Raw genomic sequence first — 20,805 nt, forward strand, 5'->3', positions numbered from 1 at the left:
GCTCACCAGAATTTTTTCTGCCATCTGTTGAATCTGTTGAGATTTAGTTTGAATATCTTCCTTTAGACGGTTTTCTCTTCGTTCCACAGTCTCTAACCTCTTCACTTGATTCTCCAGAGAATGGCGCCGTTCCTGTAGAGCAATTATTAACTGCCATTTAGGCTAACCAACTCTGCATTGTCGCAAAGCAATGAGTAGTTTCTAGAAAAAGTCAGCTGAAGCAGTCAATATATGGTTGTCTTTTATATTTGACATCCTCATCACACCTCAAATGCCTTATGCAAACCAAATGTCCTTATTGACTCCTCGCTGTAAATAAAAAGCCTCTCAGTTTTCTTCAAAGAAATATATGCTTTTTAATTAAAAATGGATTAACATGTAACATCACTTTCCCATGAATAGTTTCAGCAGGAATACAGGCTGTTCACAGTCATCCAGATGAGGGTTCCTAAACTGAGACACATCCCAGTAACTAATTTACTCCAGATAAGACATTCTCCACTCACCTCCGCTTCAAGCAATTTCTTCTTCATGCTTTCATTAGAATCTTCACGATTCTGCAGTTTCTCTAGCTCCTTCTCAGCTCTCTCCTTTGCTTGACGGATATTCTGAAGAAGTTCAGTTGCCTCTGAGCTAGCTTTGACAGCCTAAAGGTCCAAAGGCGGGGGGACAGGTATTATAAGAAAAACACACACAAAAACACCTTGGTATGTGAAAAGATCGTAAATTCAAGATGGTCAACATTCTAAATAAAATTGCTACAGAACTTTGGCCTAGCAGTCTAAAATTAAGACCTACAACCATGTGCAGGAACCCAAATTCTAACTTCTGTTACATAATTCTTTTCTGTTTCACAAAAAAATGTAAATCCAGGAGATCTACGTGTTTGTCTTGCTGTACTGCAAGTTTCTAATTGTCTCTGCGTACTGAAAGTAAAGCCTACCCCCAAGTTCAGCTCGAGTTCTTCGAAAGAACAAAATACTCTTACTAAAACACTAGGAGAATAACTTGTTGGCCTACAGATAATTCCTTAGAATTAATGAAAGGAGAAAAGGGGAGAGGGGATTAAAACAGGACTATTTTGAAATATTAGAAGAGCTATTTCTACATAGTTTTGGCCTCCTATTCATATTCTAAAACACTAACCCTTGAAAAAGCCCTCTCTTGGTAGGTGCCAAGTTTGAAAAGCTCTCTCAGTGGATTTTTATGACAACCACTTTCTTTTCTGCTGAAAGATCCCAATAAGAGAAGTTCTACTGTTCTTATAGCACCTTCTTAAGTGACTGATCACAACTGCAAACATTAGGTATTATGTACTTCCTTCGGCTTACATTGCTAAGGTATTTTAATTCTGTTGTGAATCCTTATCATTCAACATTTTTACTGTGAATAACCGAATTGGAAAGTGATTTTGTAATTAAAACAGAGTATACTGGGAGACTAAACCAAGTCCAACATGTATTTCACTAGTGAACTAAAAACATCTGAATCCTGTCTTCAGAAGCAAGGGACCAATGCACTGCATACAGCGTACCCAAACTGGCCTTTTAAATTAGAATTTCTCTACACTACTCCAGTTCTGACTCAGCTTCATTTGTAAAAATAAACACTGCTGACATGTCTCAAGAGCTGAAAGCATATTGAGAACACCAATGATTTCAGATACCAGTTCCCACCCCCTTTTCCTTATCATCCCCCATGCTATGACTAATTCTATTTTTGAGGATAAAACAAAGTGCATCCCTCCTCTGCATTAAGGTTTCACTGGAAAATCTTGTGGAAAATTCACTTTTACCACCCAGACATTACCTTTGTCAGCTTTTCCTGCAGCTCCTGGATTTTGGCCTGCTGCTCTGTATTGATCTACAGTTAAATAAAAAGATGGGGGAAAGAGTGTCATAAAACCAAAAAGGAAAAAATGCTCTCTGCTTATGGTACTGTATTTATTTTAATTCACTTGCCAAAACTCTTTGTTCCTCCCTGTAAATTCCAACATACCAAAATGCTCCTTGGCAAATCTACTCCCATTTTACTTACTTCTTGATTTCATATTTTGGTCACCAAGTAGATTGTTCAGTGTGAGAATACTCAGAATTCTTTTTATTTTTCACTTGTTATTCTTTATTTATAAAGAAAACCCTTATGTATCACTAACCTAACTCCAAACTCAGATTACACATAATGGCTTGTCTTTGCCTAGCTTCTGAACACATCCATTAAGAACAGGATACCCAGACACAGCTTTATATCAAATCAGAAAGAACAGTGAATCACACCAAGAAAAAGATTTTTTTTAAAAAAAATTTTTAAAAATAGGGAGGGATGTGAGGCTGTGCATGCCATTGACCAGCCAAAGACACTCTTGGTTTTTGTGCATAATATGAAAGACTCAGGAAGCAAACTCCAGGACACTGAAGTAGCATACCTTCTCCAATTTGGAATACAACTCTCCTGCTTCATTTTTTCCTTGATCTTTAACCTGTAACTTAAATATAAAATATATAAAAGTCTCAGGAAAAGTTGTAGTACAGTGGTCTTCTATCCAGTCATCAACTAATGCAATTAAAACACAAGCATTTACACAAAGTATAAATTACATTATTTCAAGCATAAAATTGAAAGACATTTTGTATTCATTGTACAAACTATGCTAATCTTTAGAGGACACACACACACACAACTTTCGCCTGTGTCTAAAACAGAACTAGAAATTCAAGCAAGCATCAGCCCCCTCCCCCATGAAGCCTAAACTACCTTTTGCAATTTGTTGTGACATTCAGTAGCTTTACGTTTGAATTCTTCAGCTGCCAGCCGGGACTCTCTCAACTCCGATTCATAAAGATCACTACGCCTGCGAGCTGAAATAAGATCCTCTTCTAATTGATTCATCATCAACCTCATTTCTTCTACTTGAGCTTGATATTCCTGTAGTTGTGGTGGAAGGGAAGGAAAAGGTATTACATTTTAGAGGCAACAGGGGAAATATGTGGAGCAGCAGATCCCAGAATATTGACTGCAGGCAAGAGGTGCATTTAAAAATATGTGGAAGAGAAGTAAAGTACAAAAGAAAACAATAAGAGCTAAATAAAATAACATATCTATGGTGTTCTGGTTTAAGTCTTGCCATTTTCAAGTCAATACCTTATAAAGTCAAAACATTGACCTTTTGAGAGTGGCTTCACTGCAGAAACACATACAAACATCTACATACAAATGATAAATATATTTACATTTCTAACTTCAGAAACAGAAATGTGCCTTTGAGTTGATGTCTCTACTAAATGCCAGGATGCTCCCTCAACATGCATCCCTGATAACATGACAATTACCACAGATCTGCACAGCTTGGGAAAAGGAAAGAAGGAGAAGCAGAGGGGTAGCATACTGTGGCTTCTAGCTGTCACTTATTTTCTCTTGACAGAGTTAAAAAGTATCATATTGCTCCATGTGGGAGACAACCTAAAATCAAACATTAATTCAGAAAAACTGTCTAAAAATCACATTGCCCATAGAAGATATTTGCCTATATAGGCAGAAATAACGATTCCCCATGCAGGACACTACACGGCATTTGGATAGGGAAAGTTGGAGAATAAAAGAACATTTGAATTGACTATCTCGATGAAACTGGGTACTCAAACTGAGATTAGCTTGTGAGATTGCTTCTTGTACCTTCACTGGAAAAAAAGAATTTGATTATGTTTATTTAGCATTTACTAAGTCCCATAAGTATACATTTTATAAAATTACTCTAAACAACAACAAAAACCCAAACAAAAACCAAAACCAAAGTACTTTTTATGAAGCTGAGAACAAGTAGAAAACATGCACATCAAGAGCTAGGAAAAAATATTATGAAGGACTGACAGTGGGGGAGTCTCTCTTTCTTTCCATTTTAATATCTTACAATATGCCTGACTACCTCCATATTCAAAAGAGTAACTGTCTCATGACAAAATCAGGTTTGTCATCACTCCTTCCAGACAGCCAACTGTCTTTAGTTAGACAAGTGACTGCATGAACACTGACCCTAATGTCAGCATATGATTCTCTAGCAACATGGAGAGCTTATGCAGATATTTAAAGAAGCTGGGCCTTTAACAGATTGCTTTACTATCCATTACGAGGAGCATGGCAGAATGGCTCTTTGGTTTGTAATTTCCAGATTGGTTCTTCAGTTTGTAAGTCAGACAGGGGACCTAGTCTTGCCTGTTAGTCCTTCCATGGATGATCTTACTTTCTTGCTGGAAAGAATTACAGCCTTTTTACGATAACTGAGCATACGTTAACTCAAATATTCATTTCATACAAATACATTTGTGAATAAAAAAGGCAGAATGGTTTGAAGGAATACATGTTCTGCTCAGAAATCATAATTTGTTAAGACTTTCTAAAATACTCAGCTTTTATATAAGCAAACACTTGACCAAAGAATTACAGGTATGACTACAGTTGCCACTGTGAAAATGAGTGTTTGGGAAGGGAGGAGAACAGGGAGGGAGAAAAGGAAGAAGAGGAAGCAATTAGTAATATTTCAGTTTTTCTTGTTTCTTCATGTTTTTAAGACTATCTTTGAATAAATCTCACGGTCAGGTCAGAGGAACAGGCCACATCACTCAAGGCGACACAGAACAATACTTCTTGCATATGCACTGCTCATAGTTTAAAAACTATCAAAATGTACTTAAGTGCGTATTAATGAACAGGCAAAGCTCAGGACATATACCTGAAGCAAATCATATCAGGGTAGCTACATACAAATGAGTGGGCCTTTCAAAAATTATAGATTCTGATTTGTTGCAAGTTCATCCATTCACATGGGTCTCCATCAAGTAATGACCAGAACACGGGTTTATTTAAAAAACACAAAACCCAAAACCCAACAAGCACACACCCCAAACAAACAAAAAACTACAAACCCATCACACTCTTCTATTCAAGTACCTGGTGTTAAGTTGAACCTACAGTCTTGCCCTGAAAATACCAAATGCCTAATTATTGGATTTTGAAGATTCTGATTTGCTGTCAATTTCACTTGTTCCTCTCAAGCTTCAGGTTTTCAACACCAAAACTCTAAGGGGCTCTTCCATCTCACCTCCCAGTTCCCTCTGACTTAAAAATAATGATCCAAGTCTTTAATGGCTAAGGTCCACCTGCTGGTATGAGTCAGCAAAAACATCTCTGCATGTTTTGTTGCGGTGTTCTTGCACATAGGTTTCAGGTAGCTCAGAAGACCACCTCAGATGTGAAAGTCTGCAGGACATTACAGATTCATTTGTTGACCTAAGCAGCATTTTCATGTCATCGTGAATCTTCACAAGCCAAATTAAGAGATTCTAGGACAAAATATTTGATTAAAAATTACCTGCATTATTTTTCCTCTGTTACATGTATACATACTGCCTAAGAATCTATTGATATTTATCATCACCCAAAATGTTCCACATTTCAGTATTTAAAACAACTTTGCTAACAAAGCACCAGAACACAGAGTAATGAGCTTTAGATCCCCTGTATGACATAAAACAACCAGCTAGAAGAAAGCTGTAAGAAGTCTATGGAGGCCTGCTACATCCCAAGGGTTGTTTTTGCATTTCATTACTTTTTACGTAAGAGCTGCTCATGTCTGGAGATTTATTACCAAGGTTTCTGGGCCTCCTTGTCTCAAACACTACGGAATTAGTCAATTAATGTTTGTAAAGTGCTTTGAAGATGAAAAACAACAGAAAATTGCAAAGAATTGTTTGAACGTCATAGCAAATTTCAATTTCTTTTTCTTAACACAATGTGTTGCTATTAATTCATAAAACTGAATGGGTTCTGTCTTGTAGACCATTTTAAGTCCTAAAAATGTCCACATTTGTCACCATATTTTCATTTAATTTTGACATTTTTTTCCTTATGAACAATTGTATGGATTAATGAATTTTCAATATTCTTCTAGTGGAAAAAAATTATGAACATCTACTTTGCAAATAGATTAAATTAGCAAAAGAACGGTTAGGCAACACAGATTCTATTTTGAAAGACTATTAAGCATTTAAAATAATCAGATAAGAAAGAAGAAGAAAAAACAACACAAAATTAAGGCTAGCTCAGTTCTCTTTCAGGTGAAGATTCATTAACTTGTTGTGAAATTTGTATAGCTTGACCATTTAAAATGCATAGTTCATTTCTAATGCAGCACATTACTGAAGCACTGCAACTTTCTCCTAAGCTGGTTTTATAGACAAAGTACTTTCCGGACTAGGAAAAGAAAAACTTGGAAGTTTTGAGTTTGTGCTTACTTGCAATACACACAAAAGTGTAATTTTGTTGCTTACCATTTTGTTTAAGAAACCATGTGAAAACACACAGATTGGGAGTCATCACAGCCTACCAACATAAAACGTAATCCTGGCAACAGCTAGAATATGCCAAGAATATCTATTTGTAGATAGCCACTCTGCTCCCCGAAGAAGCAGGTATACCTGTTCTTTGATCTCTTGCAGTTTTCTGCTTTGCTCTCTGATATCATGAAGTAGCTGTAGTGCCTTATCATCTTCCTGAGACACCTCCATCCGTGCCTGCTCCAGGCTTCGCTTTAAGCTCTGCAGAAAGCAAAATGTTCAATACATAGTCTTTGGTTTTTCAGATGGCTGTATAATAAAGACCTTTAGCTATACAAATGCCTCCTTGACTGCAGTGAGGCATCAAAAAAAATCGAGGCACCAATGATGGAACCCTAAAGAAATTCATGGCCAATGCTGCTTCTATCTGGATAGAAGCAGCCCATTTTACAAACACTGTTTACTACACTTAAATCTTAGTTCAAATCTCTGCTTCCTCACATTAGGTTTAGAGACAAAAACCAGAGATCACAAAAGACATCCATTATTGACAGCATTTATGTATATTTTATCTAGCACTATTAATTCACAACCTAGATACAATCCTTCAACTTCATGTTACTAACAAGCTTATTCATTTTTCTTGTTGCTGTTAAGTGAGTTAAATCCTTTAATCATCATGAAACTTCTACAGAGAACAGAAGAGCTGCTTCTGTATCTCACCACATACCTTACCTGCAAATTTTGACAGACCAGTGGTCCTCCTATCAACTGTGTATTATTCTTCAACAGAAAGATACAAACTGAATTTTATTTATTTACCTAGTAGCATTTGGTATAGGAAAATCACTCAGCCCCATTTTAAGATATGCTTCCCAACAAACAAACCCATCAGAAATGCTTTTCAATTCTCTGAAACAGAGTATTATTTGGATTTTTTTTCCTGGTACAAGAGAGGAAACAGACTATTATATCCAACTGAAAATACAGAGACTATTAACTAGAATGAAAATATCCTCACTGGAATCTTGCCAGGACAACTGGGCATACATTCCAGCTCCCATGAAAAATGCCAAATGATCTTTGAAGACATGGTTTTACAGCCTTATTTTTATATTCTACCTGAAAAATAGCATCTGTCCTAGCATCATCCCTGACATTATGCTGGGGAACTGGATCAGTCTGAACTCACAATACCACAGATGGGGGAAACACCATTGTTTCCTAATCCTCTTATTTGTCCTTGAAGATTTCTGTCTAGGTACTGACTAGGCCCCATCCTCTTATGGCTAAGAAACCTGCAAGAAGTTAAACCCAAGCATGTTCTAGCACAACCAGTAAGACAAACATCACAAATAGTTTCAGCAAGACCAGGACAGTAGTCATTCCTGTATGTTCTAAGCACATGACCATGAAACAAAGTTTGATTAAAACTATCAAGCAAGCCTCTGCAAAAAATTCAGGGTTCCATGTTCAACAGATATTCTCTCACATATTATTTTCTCTCCATCAAGTACCCCACTGAAACCATGATGGAAGAGAAAGGCAAAGACCACCAGATTTCAGGCCTTCAGAGCTGAAAGGACTGGTGTAAGGGCTCACACTGCATTCTGTGATATAGGTGGCCAGGTCCTGCTCCAGGAGGGATCGCTGGGTCTCAGAGGCTTTCAGTTCCACCTCCTTTTGGCTAAGTACAGCCTCCACCTCTGACACTCTCCGGTGCAAACGCGTCATTTCCTGCTCCATCTGCAATAAATATCAAGAGGTTATAAAGGGTGCTTCAAAAGCTTTGTTAACTGCTACTTTCAGAGCTCTGTAAGGAATTTGTCTCCAAGAGACTTCTAGCTATGTTTCTCCAAATGGTGTTTAAATTCCAATACCATTGTCTCTGCTCCAGGAACGCACAGTTCTTCTTAAGGACAAGTAGTAAGTCTAAGTCACCCCATTCATTCAAGCTGCTTGTTCATATTCAGTCATTCTTCGAACCCCAGTTAGCAAAGAAGATACAATCATTTTTCACCTGACTTGCAGAGATGGGTTACTTTAACCTTATCCCAAATCCATGCTGGACCAGAAGATGGTTTCCCCCCATCTCCTTGTCAGGAGCAAATGGTCAAATCCAGAACAGAGCAGGAAGAAAAGTAATTGAACTCTCATAAAAGTCTCAAACAAGCAGTAAGTTTTAAAAGACTCCACCGGGTTCCCTTTATTGGAGCACAGCAACTGTTACAAGATGTTCACTGTAATCAGTGAGGTGACAACAGTTATGTAAGTAGAAGCTGATGAGTTAGGAAGAGAACCTCAGAACAGTACTGCTGTAATTGTGCGTATGATGAAGAGGCACGGCCTGCAGGCAGAAGCAGTCGTCTGTGTCACGCTGAGAAAAGGACTGTTTAAAATCCAGAGCCGCTTCTTGTTAAGATAAAAGTATCTAGAGCAACAGCATGGCCTAAATTCATCTCCCTTTGTATTGGACAGGAAGCCACCTCACTGAAGGAAAAGCACTTTGCCCACCACGAGTCTGGATGATCAGCAGCATCTGACAGATCCCTGGACATACAGTGGTTGCAGATTCCTGGAGCAATGGAGATGGCCAATCGCCTAAATAAATACCTTGTGACACTTGTCCTGAGCGTCTTGGAGTTCTTTGCTCTTGAGAAGTAGTTTCTTTTCCATGGAGCTGATCTTGGCTGGAGAATCCACACTTGAAAAAACAGATCTAAAAGAGCAAAGCCAAACAGCACATGAATATAGGCAAAAGATACAGAAATCTGCATTTATGCAGCCTTGGTAAAGTCATTGGGTACTTACTTATACCAGGATAAAAGAAAAGGGCAGCAATCACAGTCTAACAGCCATCATTTCAGATCAAACATTCCATAAAGCCTGATGACAGTACATCATTATTAAATAATCCATGTGTACATCTAGTTACAATATTTATATTTTCCATCAGTGACTTCGATGTTAGAGTGCAAAACAATAAATCACAGCAACACATTCACATAACTTGTACGGATTTATAAATGTAACAAAAACAAAGCATAAAGTCAATATAACCATTTGGAAAGATAACAAATTTTCAGAGAATTGCTTTTTATTTTGTACTTTATTTTTAAAAAGGTTTTAAAATTATCATCAAAGTAGTACAAAAGCCCTAAAAACTTTAACATGTCATAATCTGCACCACAGGAAGAAGAATTTAACATCCTTAGCTACCTTCTGTGAATCAAAATTGAACTGAAACTTTCCTAACCCAATTCATATGATCCCTACAAACTCAATCAATATCAATATGATTAGTCACACTGCAGAACTTCAGAGTTCCACTTATAAGTAATTTTTTTTCATGAGACACAACTTAACTGTACTATTTCAAACAATTTGACTCCAGAAACCTGAGGGAAATATTTACATGTTCTTAAGCCTTCTGTCTAATTGGGACTCAACATTTAAGAAGTTTACCATTTCTGTTAGTCTAAATTCTTTCTGGAAAAGGATGGGAAGTCACTCAATGTCTTGGAGCATATTTTTAGTGCTTTGCAGTCTTAAATATGTAATTTTCAACCAAAAAATTAAGTACACACATCAAAACATAATTTTAAAAATCACATTCTCCCTCACATAAAATGATTCAAATTAGATATTTAAGCAGTTAGTGATGGAACCAGTGTTAAGTGATAGATGAAAACACAGAAGTACAATGAAGGTGCTAATAAAAGATCATACAGTCTGCCCACACATTGCTTTCTGCTTCTCCTGGCCACAGTTTGGTATGCAGCCAGTTATCCCCATGGAGAGAAATGAGCTTTGAGCAGCTCTCTGCATATAGCCATACACCCACACACAGCAGCACAGTCTCTTCTTAACACCAAGAAAAGTTTGATTCCATCACCACCATTTTCTGAGAAAAATCTACTCTGTAATCCAAATAGATATGCAGGATAGTCACAAAAAAAGACACATGGATTTTTATGAAAATGCTGCAGCATAACTGTATCAAAACAGATCTTCAGTACCACCACCTTAAGCAGTCATTAGGAAACACTGGTTTGATACTAGCAAACAAACATAGCAAAATTCACCAATTTTGCCTTGCAAGGTCAAATATTAATATTTCTTCAGAAACCTGATGTGGAAAAACTTAGAAGAAAGAATCCTGCACATCGACAATACAGATATGATCAGGACTTAATAAAAAACAAATGTTAAAAGTGAATGCTTTTGTAAAGCATTCCTTTAGTCCTAGTCCAATCCATCCGACCCATCAGATTACCATATTTAAAAATCAATTTATAAAGCGTGTCTATACTCCTACAGAGAAAAGGCAACCATCTGAGAAAGATGCATATTAAATCCCATAACAGCTGGGTGTACAAACAAGGCTAAAAATGAATAGTTGAGAAAAGCAGTCTAAAAATACAAATTAAAGCTCACATTAACTAAAAAAGACACTAAGGAATCTGCTTTAAAATGTTAATCAAATTTATGTAAATAGCTGCAAATGTGTACTAAGACAAGTCTGAAAATCTTTTTATAATAAAAATATAGCTTTACAGCTCTGAACTGTACTGGCTAAAGTAATTTTTTTTTTAATTATAATTTCAACATTAGCCATCACCTTTTTACTTTTATTCTTTTCAAATCTGAGACACTACCTAAGAAAACTCTAGCCAGTTTTCACAGACCTGGTTTTATTTGCTACTTCTATTTCACCTCCCTAAAAGGGCTAATTTTATTTGTTATTTCTGCTTATTTATTTTATTTGCTAATAAAAGAATCAGAGCCTAATATTACAGGCACCATTTTGCATTTCAAAAATTTCTCCTAGCAAGCCAGATTAAAGCATCCATATGCACTGCAAACACAGGAAGTAAAAGGACAGATTCAGGCAAGAAGATACAGAGCTCTGCAGAGACACGTTGTTCAGCCAGGAGCTATGGGATGGGATAGAGCACAGGAGACTTGCATTGACCGAAGTTTGAATTTCATTCAGGTGACTGTAGAGGGAGCTGCTCCTCAGGGTTGGTGCCGGTTTTGTGAGGAAAGAGAAGGCTACAAACTAGAACCACAATCTTTCTCCCTCATCCCCGTGCAAAAGGAGGAAGAAATTCCTTAAAACATATGTCCTGGTGACACGACGATTTTCTTGTCACAGAAACAGTACATCTTATCTCCAAGTGAAGCTGACTTCAGTCAGCACTGGACACACAGTTTTTAACAGACATCCTTTCCCAGTAATTCTTTCCTGGGTACAAATTATATTAGAACAACTTCATGAACATCCATATAACCTTCAAAGTATCAGAAAGGGGGCAGACAGAGGAAATCAAGAGAAATGGAATAGTGACTAATCTAATAAGCCTTGTCAGGGTGATATAAGCTCTCAACACAGCATGACAAGGTGGAAAATACCCACGTTGCTGGGGCACTTAGATTCTTCCTCAGTCAGCATCATCTCAGAAATTAAATACATACAATCCAACATCAAAAGCCATGATGCAAAGCTATCATTCAGGTTGGTACCATCTCAGAATATTTCATTTAATTAACTGCTACATCTGGATCAATTCTTTTAGCACAACAGAGCAGTTTCTACTGTTTCCTCTGAAGTGTGAAAAAAAGATTAACAAAAGGTAACCAGCATACATCAACAAGAAAATTGCAATAAAAGATTAAAAAAAAAAGTCGTCTATAGCACCAAGTGCTGATAGCACTAGCTGTGCCAATTTACTTTCAAAAGAAGCACTGCCTGCATGACTAAAAACCAAGTTAACTTACAGCTGACTATCTAGTGATTTCACAGCTAGATCAGCAACAGCCTCGACCAGCAGAACTATCTGGTGCTAGCTGTGTAAAAGCTTCTCTCACCATACTAAGACTGGAGGAAGAAGAAAAAAGTATTAGTACAGGAAAAGCTATAAGATGATTCTGGGGTATCAAACTCATATCTTAACCTCTCTTGCGCATCACACCTCATACCTTCCTTTGTTCTTTTATGCCACTCTCATAAACCCCCAACTCACCTGTGCTTCTTCCTTCTCACAATTGACACCATCTGTCCTAATCCTGGCCCCCACACAACATGCCTATAATCTCAACCCCCGTCCCTCATGCTCTATTCTTTTTAGCATTATACTCATCTGTACCTTCCGCCCCCTCGTAAATGCTTGCTCAGGCCTAAAAAAAACCCAACCAAAAACAAACAGTGATACCATCAATCTGTGAATAGAGCTAGCTGAAGCAAAGCATATTTTTGGTATGCTCATCCTGTGCTTCCTCTTTAATCTATCTTTGGTGAAAGAGTTTACCAGAACCTGACAAACTGTTGGAAGAAATCGGTAGTCCTTCTTTTTGGATGAATGGCCCATTTTAACTCTCAGTATTTTATAATGACAATCACGGATCCATATCAAATTTTAAAATTATAAAAAAAAAAAAATCTTTAAAAATACCACTTCTTAGGAACTTACAGAAAAGATTTGGACCATCTACCAAAGCCTCACAGACCACAATTCAAGAATTATTAGGATTACATTTATTATATTCTGATAGATAATTAAAAAAAAAACAACCTATATCGGCAACTGAGATTAGGTACTAGTCCCACTGTCAGCCTTGCCTGTGACGAGGTCTCTATGTTCTGGTTTAGCACGTATTTTGTATTAACATAAGTTTTGTATCGTAATTAGTCAGACCTCTTTAGCTCCTTACTCCAGTCTAAGAGAGGACAGGGGCAGGCAGAAATATACAACATGAACTATTTTTTTAATTAGGAATTTATTTTTTATTAGGTATTTTGGTATATTTTATTAGGTATTTATTTTTATTAGGTATTTTAGTATATTTGGTTATCCCTGGATTTATAATATAGTTATCTTATGCCTTAGGGCTTCTGCTAGTCACCTGCAAAGGACAAGAACAATTTTTTTTCACCACTTGATGCTTATTTCTGGCCTCTAAGGGTTTTTCTCACTTGTTCTAAGCACTGGAGAACAGCCATAGTTAGGGACAAGATGTAAGGTGGGGCTGGCTTTTAATGGAATTAAACTCTCAGTTGCCTGTTACCTTGTCACAGTCACACACTCGCAGCCAAACCAGCAGCCAGATTTGCAGTCAGACAGGCATTTCTCCCCCCATATCAAGAATGCAGAGGCCATAACGGGAGGAGTTAGCTGGTCCTTCTCTGCAGCCTGATCCTAGTTCTTAGAATCACGTAGGACATTTATTTAACAAACACCTTACTAGTACAGAAACCTATGACAGAAGCAATGCCCTTGATTTCTCCTGATTGCTTCCTATGATGCATTATTGTCACACCTTTTGCTCTTTTATTAAATCTTACATTTGTTATAGGGTCACAAATTCTTCTCAAAACTCATAGTATGGGGCAACATACAGGACATTTTAATTCAGTGGACCCTTCTAAACCACACACTGACTATATAATTTCCAGCAACAGGTCTAAGTGACTTAGGTGAACCCTTCCAACCCTGAGTGGTTGGGAGAAAGAGGAGAATGGAAAAGAGAACTTCCTTCATACTTCTGTCCTTTTTTTTTTTTTAAACTGCCTTTTCTCTGAAGTATTTGAAATTCTGAGCTCAGTTATGGCTTCTTACTGTCCAGTGAACAAGGGCAAGGGTATAACCCTAAACTCATATCTTGACAGCCCTCAAATTAAAAGCAATGAAAGTTTCAAGGACCTTGTTAATGGCACTCTGCAGTTGCCTGGCCTAACTGTGAGCAGCACTAGAGGCATTAGAGCTATCATGCTGCAGACACAGAAAAACAGATCTGCATCACTTAGCAACCATAATGGTTAGACTTTCGGAGGAAAGATTTTAAGAACAAAAATTCTGGACTGATAAACTTGATGACTTAGGACCTCCCAGAGAAGACATACCAAGATTCACAACAGATAAGCCTACCCTCCATTTACCGTTCTCTTCCCCATCTAGAATTTGATATTCAAGGTAGTGTGACAGAAACAGTATTTTATTTCCTCAAGTAAAACATACACCACACAATATTTTATAAGTAAGAAGTTATCTTTATGACCCAGTGTTGCAGTGATATTGAGAATAAACTAGTCACTGCATTACTTAAACACAGATATTTTCAAGTCTCCATATACTCTTTGCCATATTTAAATCACCTTCTTAGAACAAAATGCAAGTATTTACTGATAAAAATATCAAAGCGCATTTATCGAGATCCCATTCTAAAAAAGAAAGCACTAAGATCTACTTATATTAAAATTATTTGGGGGAAAATTAAGTACATGATGTCCTTCTGTTCCAGCTCAGAAAAAAACAGGCCACACCAAGCAGAAATTTTGCTTCAGTCAAAATTTCTCCAGAGCACATTAATCTCTATATTCTTTTGCTATACCCCTTCTCATATATTACCAAAATTCAAATATAACTTCAATATGCATTTTTAGTAGTAGCTCCACAAAGAAAGCACATCAATCAATTTGCTATATCTATATTACTTTTTAGCCTTCAACCTCCAACACAGTTATACCACTGTTCCTGAGACTACCTCACACACCTCTTCAGTTCTAGTCCTGGGCCCCGGTTACATATACATTTTTACCATACATATACGGTCACTGTTGAGCCTCTTCTGACTGTTACATGAATGGTCATGTAGCCTTGACAGATGGATTGCAGTTCCCCAGGCAGAAAAGATAACACCTTAAGTTATTTCACTTCTAAAACAAGACAGATTTTAACCCCAGGTATCTACAGTTATAACATTCCATTTTTCTAATTCTGCTGACAATATTAGATCATTTCACCAGAAGAATACTTTTTTGGTTGTTATGTCCTCTCCTTTCCTTCCTCTTTTGTCATAAAAGCAACTCTGCTGAGGAGGGATAGTCAGATTCCCTTTTTATTACTGGCATAACCATCACGTAACCTTGATTCATGGTGTAGGCAAGATCAAAGATGTCAACAGTATCACCAGATTTGGTTACACACTTACCGCAGAGCAACTATCACAACCAATATGACAAAAAAAATGAAAACTTGATTAAGACAGATTGACAACGAAGCCCCTTAAGGGAACTAACTAGCAGCAATGAACGACAGTTGACAAGAAAACACAGCGCCTTAGTGCATTGAGTCACTAACCCAGCTAAAGCCATTGCATTCCTGAGAGGCCTCATGATACTGAGGTAAGGACTTCTCAACTTAACATACTGCACTAATACTTTTTCAATAGCTCTGTCATCAGAAACTAACCACCCACCACACCAAATGGTTTATACCATACTATTTATATTCTTCTTTTTCTCCGACTCCATTCTCTCACAAAGCATGTTTTCTTTCAATTGAAAACCATTTTTCTAGATCTGTACCTCCCTCCCCAAACACACACCCTCGCATACTTCATCTGAATCTCCAGTCTGTTAACACACAATACAGCACTGTCCAGTCTTCGTATTTAACTTGACCCAACAGCACACAGCGAGCTGCCATGAAGCTCCTTCTCTCGTTCACTGACCCATCACTGCACATTCCCAGATTAGTGGAGCTCCATTTCTGTAGATCACTGATTCAGCCTTACACATCCCCAGCACTTGGTGCCCACTCTCTGACCCAATAAAATAACACCCCCCGCCTTTTCCATCTCTGAACTCCTCAGTATTCTCCTTCTTTCAGGGATCTGCAATACCAGAAATGAAATCACCTACTTCTCCCTGGCTAACAGCAACAACTAATTCAAAGTATTTGAACAACAATTTTAATGATAACTGGTTTAGAATCAATCTTTTCCTTCCCTTCCCTCCCCTTCATCCCAGAAATAATCACAGAATGGTAGGACATGCACAAGCCACAGCCAGCAACAGATAAAGCCAGAATCTGGCAGCTTCCCTAAAGCAGAGTACAGGCCAGTTAAAACAGCTTTTCCCCACACACACCATCCTCACTGTAACAAACCTTCACATTTTTCCAATGGTCCTATCCACCTAAGCAGTAATTCCTACTTACTCTGATCTGAGGATCCCCAACGCCTTGATGAATGAAAACCCCACAAACGGCATATCTTCACCAGAGAAGCCTGCTGGGTTCAACTGGCGCGTAGAGGATAAAACCCGCGAATTCTTCTCTGGTTCATCAAAATTTGAGGTGTCATCATCAGACTTGAGAGTAGGAACGAAGGGGGGAGGAGCTGGTGAAAAAAGCAAGAAGAAAAGACAAAATTCAGCTACAGTTCACTCTGCAACAGTCCCACTCATTCAGTGCTTGCAATGGCACTGCAGCTCCTGCTTTTAATCTTGCTAACACAAGCAGACTGAGCTGCTGCTCTCAAATGGTATTACAGCAACAAGAGATTAACCCTTAAGCTACCAACATGGCTACCACTCTGCAGGCAGAATGTCTCCCACACTGATTAAACTGGGTTTTAGGTTGGGGATCTGAGATTGTTGGGTTTGGTGGGGTTTTTTTCCAGGTTAGGGGTTGTTTTTTTTAGACACATACATTGAATCAAATCAAAGCACCTGGCTATGAAAATAATCACTGTAATATAGCTAAAAGTAATTCAATTCTGATTCATCTGGAAAAAGAAAATGTCTCCAACCTATCCAGTTAGTGACACTACACGAGAATGTAGCCTGATCCTTTGTTAGTCAGCTGAGGGATATATTTACCCTTTAATACTACCAAGAATCTTCCCAGCACAGGCTTCTAATCAACAGCAAACTGATCTTTCTCCTGGAAGATTCTAATAAACTATAGCTACTAGAAGCTAACTAGTCTTCAGGAAGGGAAGAAATATCAGAAAGATTTTATTTCTCTGAAAGAGCTTGCTAGATCTGGAACTCTTGTCGGGACACCACTGCAGTCTGGCTCTGATACAATCATCTCTTGAAGAGAATTATAAATAGCAGGAATGACAATGTATTTCTTACTATAATTTCTAAATTGGTACCACTTAACTTGTTAAGCAGTTGTTTAATTTCAGCTCATTCTCTTACATTTGCTTCAGTTTAATTAACCGACAGAACAAAAGAACAAGTTCTTCTCAATGATGTGCAGCACCCAAGCTACCTGCTGGCTTGGCTACGTGTGTGAAAGGAATGAATGCAAAAGCCTGCTGTGCAATTCCTACCTCATTAAATCACGTTTTCTAAGATTTTTTTTATTATTATTTATTTCATCACTCAGGTCCTCACTCACTGCAAATCTACTAATCTCTTTTCTGCTCTGTAAAGGAGACAGCTCTTCAGTCAGCAACTAGAACACAGCCCATTGTCACAAGCTGATGGAAGTGTAGTGTGCTAAAACCGTTACCATGGATCCAGTATAGATCTCCTGTAGCTGAAGGGCTGATGAGAATTGAAGAACCGGGAACAAATATTACAACCCCTGCAGTGCAGGCTCCCCGCTCCTCACTCTCTGCATGCTCGGAGTTTAACCCTACCTGCCTGCATTCGTGACAGATGCTGATGCTTATCTGACTGACACAGGCAGAATGAGTCACGGCTGGAGCTTGCTAGCTCCCTCTAGGTTGCCAAAGCCTTTCACAGCCCGCTTTTAACTCTTCATTCTCTAGACAAACGTACGCTTAAACTACCCACCAGACCAGCGTTAATAGCCAAAAAAAAAAAAATTAAAAAAAATCTGTCTGTATAAACTGCCAAATCACAACTACACATGCAGGCATTGTTAGCAGGTCCCCAAGGAGCCATTCTGACGCTGCTCCCAAGCAGGGAAGTGGGAAGAAATTGCATGAAGCAGAGAGGATGCTGCTCACGTACAGTAGTTCCAAGTACATTAGAATGAGATAAATGGGGGAAATATACAAATTAAATAGGTTCTGTAGTAAGCAGTTTTACTTACTGGCTCCAGAACATTTAAATTTTCTGTCAATATCATGAATTTATTAATTTCTACCATTTTATTGCTTATAATATAAATTTAGATCCAATATAATGCTGACATTTCTGTACTGTAAACATAATTTTGGAATACAGATTGTTGATTAGGTTCTGTATTTTTTTAAAAATTCACTTAATATCAGGATAATGTCCAGCTACTCTTTCATATGCTCTTAATGATTAAAAACAGAGAAGCAACAGAAAACAGTTTGCAAGTATATCATCTTTAACGCAAATATAAGCCCAAAGTTACAGTTAATTCACAGCAGAGGAGGATAAGTTCAGGAATTAATATTTTTTAGTTAAGGACCTCTGCTGATAGAACTTTGCACATCCTCTTACAGGAAGGGGTTGTGGGGTTTTTAACATTGTCTTTGAAGACAGATACTGTCTATGAGGTAAAGTAATAGAGAAAACAGCAAACTATTCACTTCGTCTGGGGAAGTCTAGAACCTTTCTTAAAGAGGTAGCAAAAAACAACATAGCTGCCTTTTAATAATGGTATAACAACCCTGTTATATACTCCTCAGAGTCTGACAGATAACTTCATCTTTGAAAGAGAGATCTAGTGCCTTACTTCTCACCAGAAATTAGCTAAGATCTTAAGAATCATCTTCAAGCCCTTGCAATTAAAAAGAAAGTCTTTCCTCTTACCAACAATAAGAATTCCTAGTCAAACCACATGCATAAAAGAAAATATAACTGAAATATGCCTAAGATCAGCAAGCATGAACATAAAATGAAAAGCACTCAGTGGGGGAACAATGGATACAAAAAGAACTGAATGTGAGACAGAGCAAACCTTTGGGGCTTGTGGGAAACTAGTTTAAAGAGCACAATGTTTTACACTACAGTTTCCTCTAATGTTTAATAAAGGATGTGAATGAAGAAGAGAAATTGTGAACACTAGATTAAAAAATAATGAAAATATCCTTTGCCCTCTATTTTGCATTCACTAAAAATCCATGGCTAACAGTCCAAAAACTCTGCAACCTTGCAGTATAACCTTGTTACAATATTTGCATCAAGAAATAGTAGCAACTAGAAAGAAAACTTAGAACAGTCATTCAACAAAAACACCTCTAGACCTTAAGTAGTTCTGAACTGGCAATGGTGACTGAAAATGAGAAGCAGAACTTCTTCGAAAGTTTCAGGACACTGGAAAAAAACTCACTTAGGAGTAAGAGGGAGTATCTTTAAGGAAAAAAAAAAAACCACTCTGTCTGATTTTGTCAATTATTTGGTAGTTTCTTCATAGTCCTTTATTCCTAAGACTAAGGAGTCCTTTGTCTGATGTCCAAATATCTACAGAATAAACAGAGTAGTCTTGTAAAAACAAACTAAAACAAATGAGCAATTTTGTTCTCAAATGTCAGTCACATGGTGACATAATCGCTATTTAATTATTTCTTGCTTAAAATCAGAGGAGTCACACAACTATAGTATTTTCAGAACAAGATGAAGATTGGTGAATGCAAATACATTGATGTGCTTATCAGTTTCTTCTTTAAAGGGAAAAATCCTTTAGTAGAGGTCAAGATAACCCTCTGAGAACTAAAGGTTAAAACCATGCCATCACATCTGACAAGGTGAAAAATGTGCACTTCTTTCAGCCTTACCCAAAACGGCGACAAAACTAGTACTCAAAAATACAGTAAACCCGACGCTTCTACTCATACAAACTGGTTGGGTATAAAGACCTCTTTTTGTCTCCGATATGTTACAAACGAACGTACATGTTCTGTTTACCATTTAAAGTATCTTGTAGAGAACTGCATGTTTTAAAAAAGCCAATTGCTTGCATAGATACCTCCCCACTTGTGGAAGGATGTAACCCTCTTCCATCTGTTCCAAAGAATGACTTTCAGAGGAAAAGGGGGTGTTGTAGGTTGCTAAGTTTAAAAAGAAAAAAAGAAAAAAACAAAACCACCGCACATATACTGCAGTACTTTAACCAGTTTATCATTAAGATTAGATAAAATGTCTCTTATGGAAAGAAGCTTTTTTTTTTTTTTTTTTTTAAACTCTGCAATAGTGTGTGTATTTATGACTAAGTCAAGGAATATTGCCTTAATCGGATCTTTCCATTCTTTCAAAATATTTTCATGCAAATTCAGAAAAGAGATACTGCATTTCCCCTGGGACAGTGAAAGACTTAACTGAAATAGGAAATTTAAAGGAAACACAGAACATTTCTTAAGAATAAAAATGTGTCTTTTCTTGATCTACAAGGTGATCTACATATGCTTTCTGAGGAAAAGCATCCACACAGCCTTTTTAAGTAGGTTAGGCGTTACTCTTCCTCAGGCTTTAAGAGGCCTATTTGAGTAAAATCTTATGGAAGAAAAATAGAAAATAGAAAGTCCAAGTGATGTAATTTAAGGATGTCTTCCCTAAGACCACTTTAAAAAAAAAAGCATTATACTAGTTCTAACCAATCTGTACAATATTATCTTAACATCTTTACTGTTCTGTCAAGACAATGATCCAATGCATACATTTTGGCTAATAAGTGTGGTCTTCAAGCTGACATGAAAGTGATCTCCACTTAGAGAAACAAGTCAAGACATTTTTCTGAGGGCA

At 37.4% G+C, this 20,805-nt stretch overlaps 1 protein-coding gene across 2 annotated transcripts in view; it reads right to left on the bottom strand.

The window, feature by feature from the left end:
- The window catches only part of CIT (citron rho-interacting serine/threonine kinase), a 71,117-nt gene that overhangs the window by 39,015 nt on the left and 11,297 nt on the right, over positions 1 to 20,805 (bottom strand). Inside the window, exons 9-17 of one of the 2 annotated variants that reach the window (XM_010574490.1) lie at positions 16,331 to 16,511; positions 8,943 to 9,048; positions 7,932 to 8,075; positions 6,471 to 6,590; positions 2,755 to 2,925; positions 2,426 to 2,479; positions 1,810 to 1,863; positions 507 to 647; positions 7 to 132 (exon numbers count right to left, since the gene is read on the bottom strand). In XM_010574490.1, coding sequence (XP_010572792.1) covers positions 7 to 132; positions 507 to 647; positions 1,810 to 1,863; positions 2,426 to 2,479; positions 2,755 to 2,925; positions 6,471 to 6,590; positions 7,932 to 8,075; positions 8,943 to 9,048; positions 16,331 to 16,511 — 1,097 coding nt within the window. The remainder of the gene's footprint in view (positions 1 to 6; positions 133 to 506; positions 648 to 1,809; positions 1,864 to 2,425; positions 2,480 to 2,754; positions 2,926 to 6,470; positions 6,591 to 7,931; positions 8,076 to 8,942; positions 9,049 to 16,330; positions 16,512 to 20,805) is intronic. The other variant, XM_010574498.1, reaches the window with a different exon arrangement.

Source organism: Haliaeetus leucocephalus, unplaced genomic scaffold (assembly GCF_000737465.1).
Source record: "Haliaeetus leucocephalus isolate CR32 unplaced genomic scaffold, Haliaeetus_leucocephalus-4.0 Scaffold13, whole genome shotgun sequence".
Taxonomy (NCBI): Eukaryota; Metazoa; Chordata; class Aves; order Accipitriformes; family Accipitridae; genus Haliaeetus; species Haliaeetus leucocephalus.